Source organism: Adiantum capillus-veneris, chromosome 15, assembly GCF_014529385.1.
Source record: "Adiantum capillus-veneris isolate H3 chromosome 15, ASM1452938v2, whole genome shotgun sequence".
Classification (NCBI taxonomy): Eukaryota; Viridiplantae; Streptophyta; class Polypodiopsida; order Polypodiales; family Pteridaceae; genus Adiantum; species Adiantum capillus-veneris.
The window spans coordinates 114,319,877-114,335,392 of NC_140945.1; the positions used below are offsets into that span (position 1 = coordinate 114,319,877).

General features: G+C 41.8%; 2 protein-coding genes and 2 non-coding genes across 5 annotated transcripts in view; 3 read left to right on the forward strand and 1 right to left on the reverse strand.

Annotated features, from left to right (window-relative positions):
- LOC147441311 (Radical SAM superfamily protein) overlaps positions 1 to 7,931 on the forward strand; it is a 48,119-nt gene extending 40,188 nt beyond the window's left edge. For both annotated transcript variants that reach the window (XM_086482988.1, XM_086482989.1), the window contains 3 exons: positions 5,083 to 5,252; positions 6,369 to 6,468; positions 6,956 to 7,931. In XM_086482988.1, coding sequence (XP_086339114.1) covers positions 5,083 to 5,252; positions 6,369 to 6,468; positions 6,956 to 7,204 — 519 coding nt within the window. In that variant the 3' untranslated portion in view covers positions 7,205 to 7,931. The remainder of the gene's footprint in view (positions 1 to 5,082; positions 5,253 to 6,368; positions 6,469 to 6,955) is intronic.
- On the reverse strand, positions 1,239 to 4,512 carry LOC147441312 (uncharacterized). The gene has a single exon (XM_086482987.1). It carries the CDS (start codon positions 2,636 to 2,638, stop codon positions 1,244 to 1,246), a length of 1,395 nt encoding a protein of 464 aa, XP_086339113.1. The 5' UTR covers positions 2,639 to 4,512; the 3' UTR covers positions 1,239 to 1,243.
- Positions 7,932 to 10,730: 2,799 nt separating the features above from the next.
- TRNAP-UGG (transfer RNA proline (anticodon UGG)) lies at positions 10,731 to 10,802 on the forward strand. The gene has a single exon. It is a non-coding gene; the product is annotated as a tRNA-Pro (tRNA).
- A 9-nt stretch (positions 10,803 to 10,811) lies between these two features.
- On the forward strand, positions 10,812 to 10,885 carry TRNAV-CAC (transfer RNA valine (anticodon CAC)). Its single transcript has one exon. It is a non-coding gene; the product is annotated as a tRNA-Val (tRNA).
- The last annotated feature ends 4,631 nt before the right edge of the window (positions 10,886 to 15,516 follow it).

Below are 15,516 nucleotides of genomic sequence, written 5' to 3' on the forward strand. Positions count from 1 at the left end.
AGAAATGTACATGGTAAAAAGACCAATCAGAAGACTATGCAAAGGCTAGAAGACTAGTATTGGACATGAACGTGAAAAGCCCATAGCCAAGATGGCAAAGCAGTCATGGAAAAAAATCAGGCAATGAATGTCCCCGCCAAGATGCCATCCTTCCAATCTGGGGCATTTGTGACACAAATGACCCCAACCGTGGTGAACGAAGCTACATTTCAAAGCCAAATTCCTCGCAACTGGAATACATGTTTTTGAACACCACTTGCACCATTAGAAGTAAATACATTGACCCCAATCATAGTTTTTTCATGCGGCAACCATGCGTCTCACTCGGGCGGGTATGGAAGCCCGATTCAGACCCCCCGAAGATTCCATACGTGGAATACCATACGACACTAAAAAATTAGTGTATATATATATATCTCATAACAAATAACAATTAAAATTAAAACACTAGACTCTAGAGAGTAGCCCAAAGCCACATAATGCATTAAAACATCATAGAAAATGTAGAATCTAGCTAAATCAACTTTCAAGGAGTCGGGAGCCGAGAAACAGATCAAGATCTCTGATCAATAGATACATCAATGAATCATGATCATACTAGATGGCAAAATATGGAGCCTCCAAAACCAACAAGACTGTGTACTGAGTACTCCAAAATTCAAATGACAAAATATAAATAGAGCCTAGAGGGTTGAGTCCAGCCGCTCGATGCTAAATAGTGAATCCAAAACATAAGTAGAGCTAAGAGGAGTCAGGACCGAGGCTAGAGCAAAATGCAATGAGCTCTAACTCTCATCAAAGGCCACCTCCTCATCATCACCCTCATCATCCTCATCCTCATCCCAAGCCTCATCCTCAGCAACGGAGCATGAAGTCCCAATATCATTGGGCATGCTAATCGGAAGAGACTCCATAACATCATCAGTGCTCTGTGCAATAGCCTCCTGAATCTCCTGCAACTCAAGCAAGTGCTCCTCATCCTTCTCTTTGTTAAGCATCTCCAATGTCACCTCCATTCTCTCATAGCCGCGCTCTTTGATCTTGCATAAGAGCCTCAAGTTGGTGTGTATGTAGACAAGCTTCTCGGTATGAGCAGGAAGTAACCTATTTCTTCTCTTGGTGTGAATGAGAGAGAAGGTGCTCCAATTTCTCTCACATGGAGAGGCACATGTCCCTTGAGAAAGCACCTTAAGTGCAAGAGTCTGCAATGTGGGCGTGCAAGCCCCAAAAGTCTCCCACCATTTTACACCCTCTTGCATCTCTTTGGATCCTTTGCAATAGGATGAGCAAATGACTTTCTTTCAGTGAGGAAAGTGTCCAACTCATCAATGAGGGTACCCTGCATGGTCAAATCACCCTTGGTATACCTGTCCAAAAATGTCATCCACCCGTCATGAACCTCACTGTCATTGAATTGCCCTCTTCCTCGCCATATAGGATGCAACAAGTATCCCACAGCATGCAATGGTGTGTGCATCATATTCCATCTATCAACGCATAGGTCCTTGATCTCTTGCATCCTTGCCGCATCAATACCTTGCATGTTTTGAATTTGCTCAACCATGCGATCCGTAAGCTCATACACAAGCCCCATGGTGGCTCCTTCCCTATCAACCAAACGAAGTATCTTCAAGATGGGAGCACAAATCTTCAAAATCAACTTGGCCTCTTGCCAAAAGGATGCATTAAACACAATGTCCAAGACCACTATGGCCTTTGCAGTCCTGGATGCCTTCATTTTCACAAATTTTGCATCAATCATAAGCCTACGCACACCTTGCATACATCTCTCATCCACAAGACTAGCCAACATGATGAAGTAGTAGGCAAATCGAGTGGCCGATGGCTTCAACAATTCCTTCTTGCTAAGCATTCGAAACAATGCCAAGACAGTGGACTTTCTTGTGACAAATGTGACAACCTTTGTTGCATCTTCAAGAACTTTTGTAATCCAAGGGAGCTTCCCAATATCCTCAAACAAGAGGTCCAAACAATGGCATGCACACCTCGTGAAAAAAATGTGTTTCCATTTCTCTTCCACCATTTGCCCGGCCCCAACACAATTAGTTGCATTGTCCATGCATACTTGCACAACATTGGAGGGTCCTACCCCAATAATCACATCCTTAAGCTGCTTGAAAATAAATTCTGATGTCTTTGTCTCCCCAGATGTGTCCACAGATTTCAAAAACACAGAACCATGTATAGAGCATGCAAGAAAGTTAATGATAGACCTGCGTCTAGTGTCAGACCATCCATCATATACAATTATGCATCCATGTTTTTTCCATTTCTCGCGCACACCCATGATCTCATGACCAATGCATTTGACCTCATCATTTAACTCTGTGGTGCGCAAAGCATTGTATGTGGGAGGCACATAAGATGGACCAACTTGTCCAATTGCCTTGACCATTTCTAAAAAGAAAGGACTCCGCACTTTCCATTCAGGAATGTCCTCTACATAAAAAAACCTGCGCAAGGCTTGATCTGCTTGCTTGCGTGCTTGCAAGCTAAATGCACTTGCCAAGGACCCTTGTGCAACCTTCCTCTTCTTGCTTGAGGACCCCACATTTGATTTGGAAGCCGAAGTCCCAGTGGCACTTACATGAGCACTCCCTGATGCATGTGTACTCATTGAGCCTGAGGCATCTACAAATGCATTTGGGTCCTTCCCATCATTCTGTACATCTACATGCAATCTTGTGACCACCTCTTTGACGTCCTCTGGCACCAGTCCACATGGGCCTACACCATAGCGAGAGAGGGACAATAAATGTGCACGAATACAGGAGGGACCGCCGTCCCAAGTATGCCCACAATACTTGCATTTACATGTAAATTGCCCTTTCTTTTGAGGCTTCAATTGTTCTACATACTACCATTCGGGACGCTTCACTCGGCCCATATGGATTCTGCAAACTTGCAAGGTGCACACTGCAAACCTTGACAAAGTGGAGGCCTCACGAGTAACGGACGGCGTAGGTGAAGAATCAGCCGCGCGCGGGAGAGTGTGTGGGCACTGGGTAGGGCTCCCGGCTCGCGGTCTCGAGTCCTCTCGACTCTCAAGCTCCGATGGGGACTCTCTGTGCAGAAACGGGAACGCTGCATGTTTTTAATAAATCGTGCAGAGGCGTTTTGGGCCACATTTGACAAATTGGGGGTTTTTTGCCAGTGCGTCAAAATCTGCCCTGCTCGCGTTCGAAAACAGAAACCATGCGGCAACCATGCGCGCACGCGTGAGGAAGCCCGATTGGGCAATCGGACGCGTCCGGAAAAAACTATGACCCCAATAGCAAGCATCTTGTAATTCGGCTCGGGCTGTGAATCCGAGCGACATTCAAGAGTAGCAATGAGATTGCACATAGTGTGTCACTTTTGCCTATGAGTGTCTACCTCGGCTGCCAATCGCCGCTCCTGACGTTTAGACGCCTCCGCATGCTCGATCTTCCTTGGGGATCCATTGAAAGCACCAACTCAAACGCAAGAGAGTTTTTGGGGAATCAGATGATTAAGGTGAAAAAAAAGCTCTAATACCAATGTCAGATTTAGCAGAGTTGAGAGATTAAGTAAAATTTGAGCAAATCACACAATCACAATTCTCGCTCACTAACTTTGTCGCATGCACGTTAGTGTTACCCAGCTGATTTGAAACGTATGTACAAAACAAGATTTCATAGGTATGAAATGGGTTTGTTTGAAACAGTTGAAATGCGGGAGTAAAAAGAATCTTTTATGTAAGGATATTGATTATGCCTCTTTGAAATTCTTGTAAAAAGGGTTCAAAACTAACAATTTTGCACGTGAATAAGTACAATAAGTATGATGCATGTGACAAGTCTGACCACGCTTTCAACATTCAAACAAACATTGACATATTGAGAGACCAGGCCATTCTCTCCGTAAACCAACATATAAAAGCAAGGGTCGCATCCACAAATGAACAACGATGTCTAAATTCTCATCCAATGAGCCATTGAATGTTTGACACAAAGAACATGCATAGGAATAGTATATAAGCTAAATGCACATGGAGTTTGTTTGCAATAGAATTGTACGATATCTGCAGCGCACGATTTTTGATGTTAATAACAAACATTAATTTCACAAACTTTTGGTAAGCATGGTAAGAAATACGTAAGAAACTATCGAAACGCTTCGTAAGTTTTGAGTGTCAGGTTTTGAAACAACACTGATGCATACACACATGTGTCCACAAATGTTGTGTATGCACACACAGTCACTCTTTGCAGGCAAAATAGCTTGGTACGCTTTACTATTTTTTAAAAGCGGCCTCCCAAGTCAGCAAGCTCCTCTTTATGTCAGTAAGCAACTGCCATGTTAGCAAGCACCTCCTCACCTCGTCCAGTGCTAGAAGTTCCTTGCTACATCAAGCTGCTCAAGCTCCTCAAGCCAAGTGTACTAGTCAGCAATTTGTGACAGCAGGAGAGACTATCACAGGTGACAAGAAGAGGGGGGGAGCAAGCCGGCATTTGGGATGGGGGGAGTTATTAAACGTCATTTTTGTTTGCTGCTTGTGATTTGATAGGTTGGTATTATCCCAAAGATTATAGCATTGAAAGCTGGTCTTCCAGGTGTGAGCTTTGCAATTGCACTACGTGTGCCAACTCAAGAACTTTGCTATGAAATTGTGCCTGCAGCCCCTTTATCTAAGCTTGTAGCTGTAGTTGATGCTTATCTAGGTGGAAGGTCTTTAACATCTTTAGTGCAGGTACCTTTTCTTTTTGACAGTTCATTTGATTTATTTCTCTGCACCATTAGTTAAATGGCAGACTGTGAACAAGAAATAATTTTGTTCGACATATGGCAACTGGCCAAGAAAGCTATCGGAGCCTGGCATAAGGGATAACCCCTTCAATTGTTTTTTGTCCTGTAAATTAGTTTCCTTTTTGCCTTGTGCTTTGGGCACTAAATTAAAGAGGTTCTGTAATTAGCTTTTAGTAGATGTTATGACATTTCCGAATTATGTATGGTAGGGTTATTATTAGCAATGATCCATATTATCATCATCGGAGAACTGTGCTTTTAGAGTAATTTTTGTTTGTTGTTGTGATTTGATAGGTTGGTATTATCCCGAAGATTATAGCATTGAAAGCTGATCTTCCAGATGTGAGCCTTGCAATTTCACTACATGCGCCAACTCAAGAACTTCGTGCTGAGATTGTGCCTGCAGCCCGGTCTTTTCCTTTGTCTAAGCTTATAGCTGCAGTTGATGCTTATCTAGTTGGAAGGTGAAATCCCTCTCTTTTAACATTTTTATTGTAGGCGTTTCCCCCCCCCAGTTTGTTTGGTTTATCTCTGCAACCTACAAGAAATAATTTCAATCAACATTTGGCAGTTGGCCAAGAAAGCTATTGGAGTCTGGCATAATGGATAATCCCTTTTTTTTTTTTCCGAGAAAGAGATCCTTCTATTAGTTAATAAGACTGCCCATAGGGCTACAACCACCTCTACTAGGAGATAATCCCTTTTCTTTTGCTCACAGCTCTTCAATTTTCTTTTGCTCTGTAAATTAGTTTCCTTTTTGCCTCATGTATATTAAAGAGGTGGTTCCATAATTTTCTTCCAGCAAATGTTATTACATATTGCAGTGCCAATCAAAGCTCTTATGAGGCGACGGAACTCCATGAATGAAACTCTTTGTTGAACTCCTACGGTTGTATCCTATTTGAGAATTATGTATGGTAGGGTTATTATTAGCAATGATCCCGAATATCGGAAGAGAACTATACTTTTTATGAACTCCTTGTCACGTCATCTCAGCATCAGGACCTATAGCATCTATAGCACATATAGCATGCACGAATAGGTGCGTAGAGCACCTATTTGTGGCTACCTATGCAGAGTTCAGGGGTGGAGTCCACTGGGGTGAGGAGGCCAGACGCTTGGCATACCATAGCCTTGGACATACTTGGCAAGTGGGAACGGCAAGGGTTTATATTAAGGGATTCCTATGGTTGCGTGGTAAGTTGTATGCAGTGCTCCTATGTGTGAGAGAGCTCTCAGGTGAGCTCTTCCAAGAGGCTTATGCTCTCAGGATTTTACATCCCTTATCACAAATGGTATTCTTTAGGGCAAACTCAAGGTCCTCCAGAATCAACTAGTCACTTTTCTAATCATTTTCGTGTGAATTCTGTTGAGACGGGCAAGGCTGATGGTTTGGGTTCATGGGTTATGTGTACAGACAGCTGCATTTATATGGTCCAAGAATTCACTCCAAAAGATAAAGACCTTGATAAAATCTGATGTTGTTTGTTAGGAATACATGTCTGCAATTTTTTATTGCCTAAAGTTTAAGGTTCAAAACTCTTGAGGTCTACTAATGTCCTGTATTTGTTTCTCTGCAGCAAGTCGACAGTGTTCATGGAGTACGTAATGCTTGCTGCGGTGAATGATGGACAAGAACATGCACATCAAATGGGAAAGCTTTTAAATGGACGGAAAGTGGTATGCAATAGAATACTTCGAGATGCTTGTGTTTCCTCGTCTGTAAGTGACACAGGCGAAGACTCCAGGGATTGACGGCTGGGAACGGATCTGCAAGACGTGAGAAATCTCGGATGTAGAATCGCCGCTCTGAGGGAGAGAAGGGGGGGGGGGGGGGGGGGGGGGGGGGGGGGGGGGGCGGGGGGGGAGAGTTTTTATTTTCTGCAGATGCATTACCGTCAAGCAGTTGCGATAAGGGAGATGGATAGGGTGGATGCCTTGGAGAGGCAGGGCTAGGTGTCAACCCGGTCTTCACGCAGCTGGGGGGGCTACCTTTTTAGCACGCCAATTCACGGTGCCACGTGGATCGACGCCTGTGTCTCCTATAGTCGAGGCTTGTATTTGGCTTGAGGATTAATTAAAATGTGTTTACTTGAGGATTGATTTTTTTCTCATTTCTTTTTCTTCGGTTGAGTAGCTCCAAATTCCAAGAATGCTTGTCTCACAGGTAGTCAATTTGATTCCCTACAATCCGACAACAGTCACAATGCAATTCAAGGCTAGTGGGTCGACGGAAGTGCTCAAGTTTCAGAAGATTTTGAAGGAGGTTTATGGCATACGCACAACTGTAAGGCAAGAGATGGGTCAAGATATTGATGGAGCTTGCGGCCAGCTACATGTCAGCCATCTTTCAAATAAACCGTCAAGACCCAATTCAACAGTGCTGGATATTGAAGATCTGGGCCTCATCAAGTGACGTCAGAGAGTATTTTAACATTGGGCAGTCTCTCTGACGGTCTCGAAAGATTTTGGGCTCCGACTGCCCCATCAATGCACGAAACAAAACCATGGCATGACTATGCAGGACCAGCATGCCTCTTGTGTGGGTTGTCCAATGAGAATGAGGATGTTGCAGACCAGCTACAACTCAATGATTCACCCTGGCTCTTGGTTCTATTGTTGGAAGCTACAGTCATTATCCTGACACATATAAGGTTACCTTTATTCTATCGGGCATGCACAGAAGTGAATGAAGACATTCTAGAGGGGACACTAGCTCTGTCATTGGACAATTAAGCGTGCGGTGGGGTTATCATTCCATGGAGTTATTCAGTGATGCCATGGGGCAGTTCCTTCATGTGTTGTCATTTGAAGAGAGCGTATCACATGCCACTTAACTGTCTGGTTTAACCCCCAACTATTCTTATTTGTTCTGCTAAGCTAGCATCAAGCTTTATAGGTCTCACTCAGAAAGTGTGTAGGTTAACAAATAACATTTTCCGAAAACAGGATATTAAAACCGAGATACAAGGAGGAATAGATTAATTTAAATTTTTCTCAAGACCTCGACCAAGTGGTCATAGAACTCCGCAGTTTTTTTTTGTAAATGTACTAATGTATTTTCCACAAAGTGGGGTTGTATGAAACTATGTGGGCTCTTTACGAGTTCCGATTTTAATACATTTTCAGATATTGATCTTAAATGTCGTACAATAGAGAAGCTCACTTTTGGGTACCTGGACATGGTGAATAGAAATTCTGCAATATATCTAGGAGTAGTGGGACTTTTATGAGTTTCGATCAAGCGCTTGGCTCTGTTTTATTTGTGATCCAATTTTATATCTACTGTTATGTACTTGTTTGCATAAGATACATTTTTCTTTAAGGGTGAATCTCGGTTTATCCTGGATTCATATTGTGATAAGTATTTTTTAGATCACGTACTTGTGTACCTTATAAGTATGATAGATTTGAGCTGATGCAAGGAACTTGATTCCTAGTTGCTTATGTAATGGTTATATCTGTTCTGCGTGGATGTTCACAAGTGCATATCTTGGAGCATTGGATGTATATTGGTGCAAAATAATGGGGCTTTAGAAGTTTTGAAAAGGGAACATTCGAAGACAACCCAAGAGGATGGTAATAGAGACCAATGACGGGCACTCTCATCCTAATTCACACTATCAAACCATTATATCTATGAGCTTGCAATTAATACATGCATAGTACCAACTTTCTTATAAAATTTTGATAATGATTGTAGCTTGTAGGTCATGTTGGCAATTGTTGATGGACCATTTCTAGATATGTACATTGTAGTACATGCACACAAATTTCAAGTTATTTTTTGTTGGAAAACGATTCGTGAAAGAACATTAATTGTGAAGCCATGCTTCATTAATTGTGAGGCATGACTGACTGCTCAAGTGAGAAATCAAGGAGTTTTCAGTGTTATCATCAGAAGAAAGAAAAAAAAATGTTAAACATGAAAAAGAAAAACTTGCTCTCCTATTTACTCTACGGTCATGATTGAATGGAAGGGCTTCGAAATTTTGAAAGGGAGACGACTGTTTTATTTGTCTTGAATGCATTTATCTCAAAGGGAACTTCTCAATATTCCATGCATTTCAATAAGTGTCTCTCAAAATCTTGTCCTAACAGTAAGCAGAAGAGCTACACAACCAAAATTTGAAATTTAGTGAAACATGTAATACAAATGCAGGATAAGTCTTTGCTTTTGGTTGTGTGCCAAAGTTTGTAAATTGTGTATATTGAATGCTAAATGATGCACTTTACATACTTCCAAGAATTAAGGCATATGATGTTTCTTACTAGCTCCAACCTTTTTTTCACTTTTATCACATGAAGCTCAAGTGGACATGAACAAGCTCTTTTGTTGAAATAAGGGACCGCACGCCCGCTCACACACACAAATAATGAGTGAGCAATTGAAATGTTCTTTACATATTAGTTTGCTAATGGGTCATTTCATTTCACATCCTTTTATATGTACTGATTTCCTTTCCATTTAAATGTTTCAGAATGCCAATTTGAACCTTCAGCTTTTTTTTCCCCACATTGAGTGGTGTTCAGATCAATAAATTTTTGAGAAATTTCTCTCATATCATTAAAAGAATGATTGTTGACTTTGGTTGCTTTAGAATTGTGATGGGCTTCCTTGTGCAGAAGTTTGCTATTGCCCACCCTTCATGTCATGAGCGGGGAGGCTCAAAGGAGGAATTTCATTTTTGGGGTATATTGTTGAATTGGCTTTTGATGAAGGTGTCATGTCACCATCGAGATCGTCCGCGGGCGACGAAGCAGCTTGAGATGCGAGGGGGATCGAACCTTGGCCTTGGCACTTGGATACAAACGTGGGTTTATGATCCCCTTGGCATAAGTGATTGCTTTGAAGATTTGGGACATGTAAAATTGTAAGATAGGCATGCTTTCTGTATCTTTCTGCAGAAGCAAGCACATAACCTTGCTAGAGGCCGCACATGAGACATAAGCTAGAAATGCAATAATCACTCTTAGGATTAAAAATGATGCTTCAAAGAGAACATGATCCACACAAATTTTACTTTTTTTGTTGAAGATAAAAGTATTAAGATATAGATCAGCAACGCAGGAGGAAAGGTAAACAAGAGAAAAGAATAAATGTATCCATGCACACTTTAAGTTCGAACACCTCTTTATATGGACATGAAAAGTCCTACGGCTTTCCAAATTCCATGATGCTTTTTATTTCCCCCCCCCCCCCCGCCCTCCCCCTTTTTTTTTTTTTTTTTTTTTTGCGAAACTCATAATATTAGCAACCCCAAAGAATTACAATCACTAGTCCATGCAGTGTCTCGAGCTATGCAACCAGAATTTGAAATTTAGAGAAACTAGCAGAAGAGCTATGCAACCAGAGCTTGCCACTAAATTGATCCGGAGTGTTGCATTCCATTGCTGGTGCAACTCTAAATGTCACCCTAGTCTCTTAGAGCTAGTGTTGGCAAAGGTACTCCACTTTGACTGGCATGGAGTGACTGTGTGTGTGTGTGTTGTATCCCATTGCTAGCGCAGCTCTACATATTGCTCAAGTCAATGGGTACTCTTAGCGGATCATGAGTTGCAGTAGAGGGCCGGTGCTTGGCTTGGGTGCATCCCACTTGCCATTCATTGTGCACGAATTGAATTGTCGGCATCAAATTGCCTTCTTGGCGGTTTCTCTCAAGCCCCATTGTTCAGAATGTTCAAGGTTGTTTGGAATGTGTTTTCTTCCTTTCTTTGAAGAGTGGTAGGTCACGAGTTTTCTAGGGTGAAGGGAGTTTCCTCCTGCAGCGTATTCTTCTACACGAGCTTGCAGCGTATTCTTCTACACGAGAGAGCGGAGAGGTTACGCGGCAGACTGTACTCTCCTTCGCAACAAGTCTCCTTTCTGTGACGCTCAATTCTCTCGTGTGTCATCTTCTCATTTGATCAAGTTAATTTTCCCCTCGTATCTCATCATCACCGGGCGTTTGGTCTAGTGGTATGATTCTCGCTTTGGGTGCGAGAGGTCGCGAGTTCGATTCTCGCAACGCCCCCACGGCTCTGTCCGGATGGTGTAGTTGGTTATCACGCTAGTCTCACACACTAGAGGTCTCCGGTTCGAGTCCGGGTCCGGACATATCAAAAAGCCCCTTTTTGTTGCATTCTCAAAAATGTGTATGCAAGCAACTCAATGGTGAGGACTGGAAAAGACCTCCTTTTATTTTTTCCGAGATTGGGGGGCCCTAGTGATTGTTACAAAAATCCCACGTGGTAGGAGCATTGACATGCATACTTCATGTGAAGCAATAGACTTAGTTGTGCCATGATCAAAGGACCACACATGAAAAGTAAGATCCATACATCATGCAACAATGGATCGTACCAACCTTGTGAACTACAAGTCCATTTTGCATCTTGCACCAAACTTGCAAACCAAAGGCTTGAGCTCATTTGTAGTTGATTGCAATTTCGAGTTCGCTAGAGGACATTCATGCCTCCTTCCATCATATTTTTGGAAGAGAATCTGCCAACGGATGCATCATAACCTTTCAATGGGATACAACCCAATCTCAGGTCTGAAAAGGGAGGATTCCCATGAGCAGTTCCGTTGTCAAAAGAGCTCCAACTCTAGCTTTACGAAGATACCCTTCTTACAATGCGGCCCCTCAAACTTCTAAAAGAACAATCTTTGTAAGGGACTTTTGCACCTACAACTTATCAAGGGAGGGTTCCTACGGACTTTGCTGAAGACCAAGCTTTGCAAGGAGTTCAAGGCACCGAAGCTCCAAAGGTTTATATGCAAAGTATGTAAAGTCTATCATGGCATTTTTCCACTCACATGGGGATACTAGCTCAACCCAAGAAGCTCATCAACAACAAGAAGAAAAATATTCAAGCGATGACAAAGATAAAACTGATAAATTTGGGCATTTTGAATTCTGTGCCATGCTGTCATCGACATTCATGATCACTTTGACGACAAACTTTGAGGGAAGAGAAGCATCAACCACAACAAACTTCGACTGTACAATCACTTTGCAATCGCCATCAACAACACAAAATATTTGAAGATCTCAAGTAGACATTCAACTTTGATACTCCGACATTGGAGGAACCCTTTTGAAAGTACCATTTTGACCTACCATCTCTAGTTGACTACTACTCTTTATGGGAGGTGTTTTGTTTGGTCTACTCCGATTGTTAAATTCTCCACCAGAGATGTTTGATTCTTACATCCTACTGACAATCTCTAGGGGAGGATACTTTGAACTTTTGGGTGCTACTTTGACACACATGAGGAGGCTTGTTGGGGTGTGTTGCACATCCACACCACCAACTAGTGGAAACCCCCTCTAATTTAGAAGCCTACGTTTGACATCATCACTTATGTCACTAGATACTCTCTCTCTACTTCTATAAAAAGAAGCTCTATTTACACACTTTGTACCCCAATCATTGTCCCATCTCTATGACCCACACTTGAGCCACATTTTTATCCACCATTTGCATTTGATTTGTTATTAACCTACTTTATGATTTGCTACTTCTATTAGTGCTATTGTCTCTCCTTAATCTCTTGTGATTAACCCACTAACCTCACCATGAATGTGTCACTTACGTTTTTGCCATAGCTAGTTCTTTTCACCAGTTTTATGTTGTGTATATCAGGGTGTTGCAATGGTTGATGAAGATGCTTAAGCAAGACTTAGAAGGAAGAGAGCTAAAAATACAATAGCCTTTTGCTATTCTGATGTAAGAGATTGACTTGGCTCAAAGAAAAGAAGAAAACTAGAAGGTTTCTTTCATGTATAAAAGTGGGTGGTGGTGGTGGGGGATCTCTCATGCCAAAAGCGTTGATCAGAGAAATTTTTGGTAGAAATTGTTTTATAGAAAAGAAACCACATGGAGAGAAAAATGTTATTCGGGTCGACACATTGTTTTACGTCTCATACACAAAGTCAGATTCAACATCATCGTTTGAGAGATATTAAATTTTTTTGTTTCTTCTTCTTATGGATCGAGGTAGAGAAAAAGAGGAGGAAGAAGAGTTTTGTGGAGCTAGAGAGTTATCTTTCACCATCAGCAAGTGCTTATGGGCTTTCGGAGTCGAACTATGTAACATTAACATACATCATAAGCTTGGCATGCAAGTTGTGAAAATCTATTTGGGTTTGAGACTGGAGGTTTTTGAGGTGGATTCGAACTACATAGACAAGTTTGGACTTGGTTTTCAAATCGGGTGGAGCCATCAAGGTGTATGCCAACAGGATTTTGCATGCATGGTTGTTGTGCTCTAATTGGGTTTTGGATTCTTGTAATTGAGTTAAGCTATATCTGTTAGCTTTCAAATCCTCCTCTCTCTCTAATCTTTTCTTAATCTCTCTCTATATCTGTAAATTAGTATTTAATAATCCTTAATCACCTTGTGTCCTCTTGATTAATTTAGCTTAAATCTAATCACAGCGAGAGGTCTAACATCTACTCCATCGCCCCTTAAGCATAAACACAGATCTGTCATCTTTTTGTTGAATTTAGCACAAACCTAATGATGTCAGGAGTAAGTTATGACATGCCAAACAACCAAGACTCAATAGATACTAGATGTTACAATGTCGATACAAGCAAATCAAAATTATTTGAGCAAAGAAGTTGACATGATGGAAAAAGAAAAGCAGATGATTGAAGCGGTGGCTGCAGCAATCGACACCAACAAGTACGGCTATGAGTCGTGCGAGTTCTCCATGGTTCATGTAGATCAGTTGAGTAAATTTTTGTACAATTTATGCTTGAATAGTGGAGAACTCTCACGACTCATAGCTGTACTTGCTGTATTTTCAAATCCATGAACTAGGAGAGCCAGATTTGAAGAGCCTTGAATTGTTGGTTAGATTGATGGCCTTTTCGAAAACCATGGTCATGCTCAGAGCCATGCTGACGTGGCCTTGCCGACACTATTTTACCAAGTCCAAAGACCTTACCTTTTTTTATTTTGGCCTTGCCTTTGCCAAATTTGAGTCATACCAAGGAAAAATTTATGGAGTGCCGTGAAGCTGCTGTCAACCAATGAAGCAGGTACATCGGCTGCAGTTACCAAAGCATTATTTGCCAAGCAACAATGCTAGGACGTGCAAGCACTAGGTATTATTCTGACATATCTCAAAGATGATTTTATTCATTATCTGGATGACATAAAATCTGCCAATGCTGCCTGGATACAGTTAGAGAAGGTTTTTGTGCTAAAGCTAAGTATTCAACGATGAGTCTAAAGATGGAGTCGTAGTCTCTTGCTATGCATGCTGATGAAAAATTACATCTTTAGTTAACCGACTGAAGAGTATTAAAACTCAACTTGTTTCTGTTGAAGCCCCAGTGCCAAAAGAAGATCTCATAGCTGTTTTGTTAAAAAGTTTGCCTTATAAATTCCATCAGATTGTTACTGTTTTAAAAGAGAAAGATCCGCTGCCTTCCTTGGATGGTATCATCAATTCATTGCAAGAAGAAGAAAGAAGGGTATCCCGTACCAATTCTCCCATTATTTCTAGTGCATATACAATTGCTTCGATCCTTAACAAGTGCATATATAGTTGCTTCAATCTCATTATCCCCATAAGTTCTTCTGATACTCCCAGTGCCTATGCAGTCACCAATTATGCTTCTACCTCAGCTTTATCTCGACTATCCATTGGTACCAGATCTTGTGCCATTTGTGGGCGCAACAATCACCAAACAAAGGACTGTTTCAAGAAGAATCCTTGTGTTCACTGCGGTAAAACAAATCATCCTTCAAATAGATGCTTTCAAAAGGGTAAAAATGAAATTCATGTGATTGATGGAGACACCAAATCTCAGTTTTTGTTCAAGTCCTATTTTGTTGAAGTCCTTTTGCTATTTTTATGTAAGAGATTGACTTGGCTCAAGGAAAAGAAGAAAACTAGAAGGTTTCTTTCATGTATAAAAGTGGGTGGTGGTGGTGGTGGGGGGGGGGGGATCTCTCATGCCAAAAGCGTTGATCAGAGAAATTTTTGGTAGAAATTGTTTTATGGAAAAGAAACCACATGGAGAGAAAAATGTTATTCGGGTCGACACCTTGCCGCACTGTCGAAGCAAGGGACTTGCCAATACACCGTGTGCGAGCCACAAATGGCTCCAAGCACACAACAAGCCTAAACTAGCAAGCTCAAGAGAGCAAAGGGTGTGTCACTCACCGCTCTACGCTCGCCTTCGTGGTGGATTCCTCGCCGCGATGAAGAAGAAGTTGCAGTCGTGCCGCGCTCAACCGCTTCGCCGCCGTCGTGCCTTCGTAATGCTCGATCGCACACACACTCTCCCTCTCTCTCTCTCTCTCTCTCTCTCACACACACACACACACACACACACACACACAAGGAGGTGAAGAAGAAGAAGATGGAGATGGAGATGGAGCAAGAGCACTCTTCTATTGCACAAATGAGAGAATGAGTAAAAATTAGGTTTAGTTGGATTTCATATGAGCTCACCCCATTCACACTTGGGAGCCCATGCTTAGCCAACTAATCCCTTGAATGTCCCAGTTAGAGTGCGCCTCTCATCGGTGATCACCCTTACCCTGTTCCTATTGGTCCGACAAGCCCAGTACCTGACTCTAAATAATACAACGTTTATAGATCATAGGGTGTCCGTGTGCCGTGAGGGTTAACATACACAAAGATTCAACATCATCGTTTGAGAGATATTAAAATTTTTTGTTTCTTCTTCTTATGGATCGAGGTAGAGAAAAAGAGGAGGAAG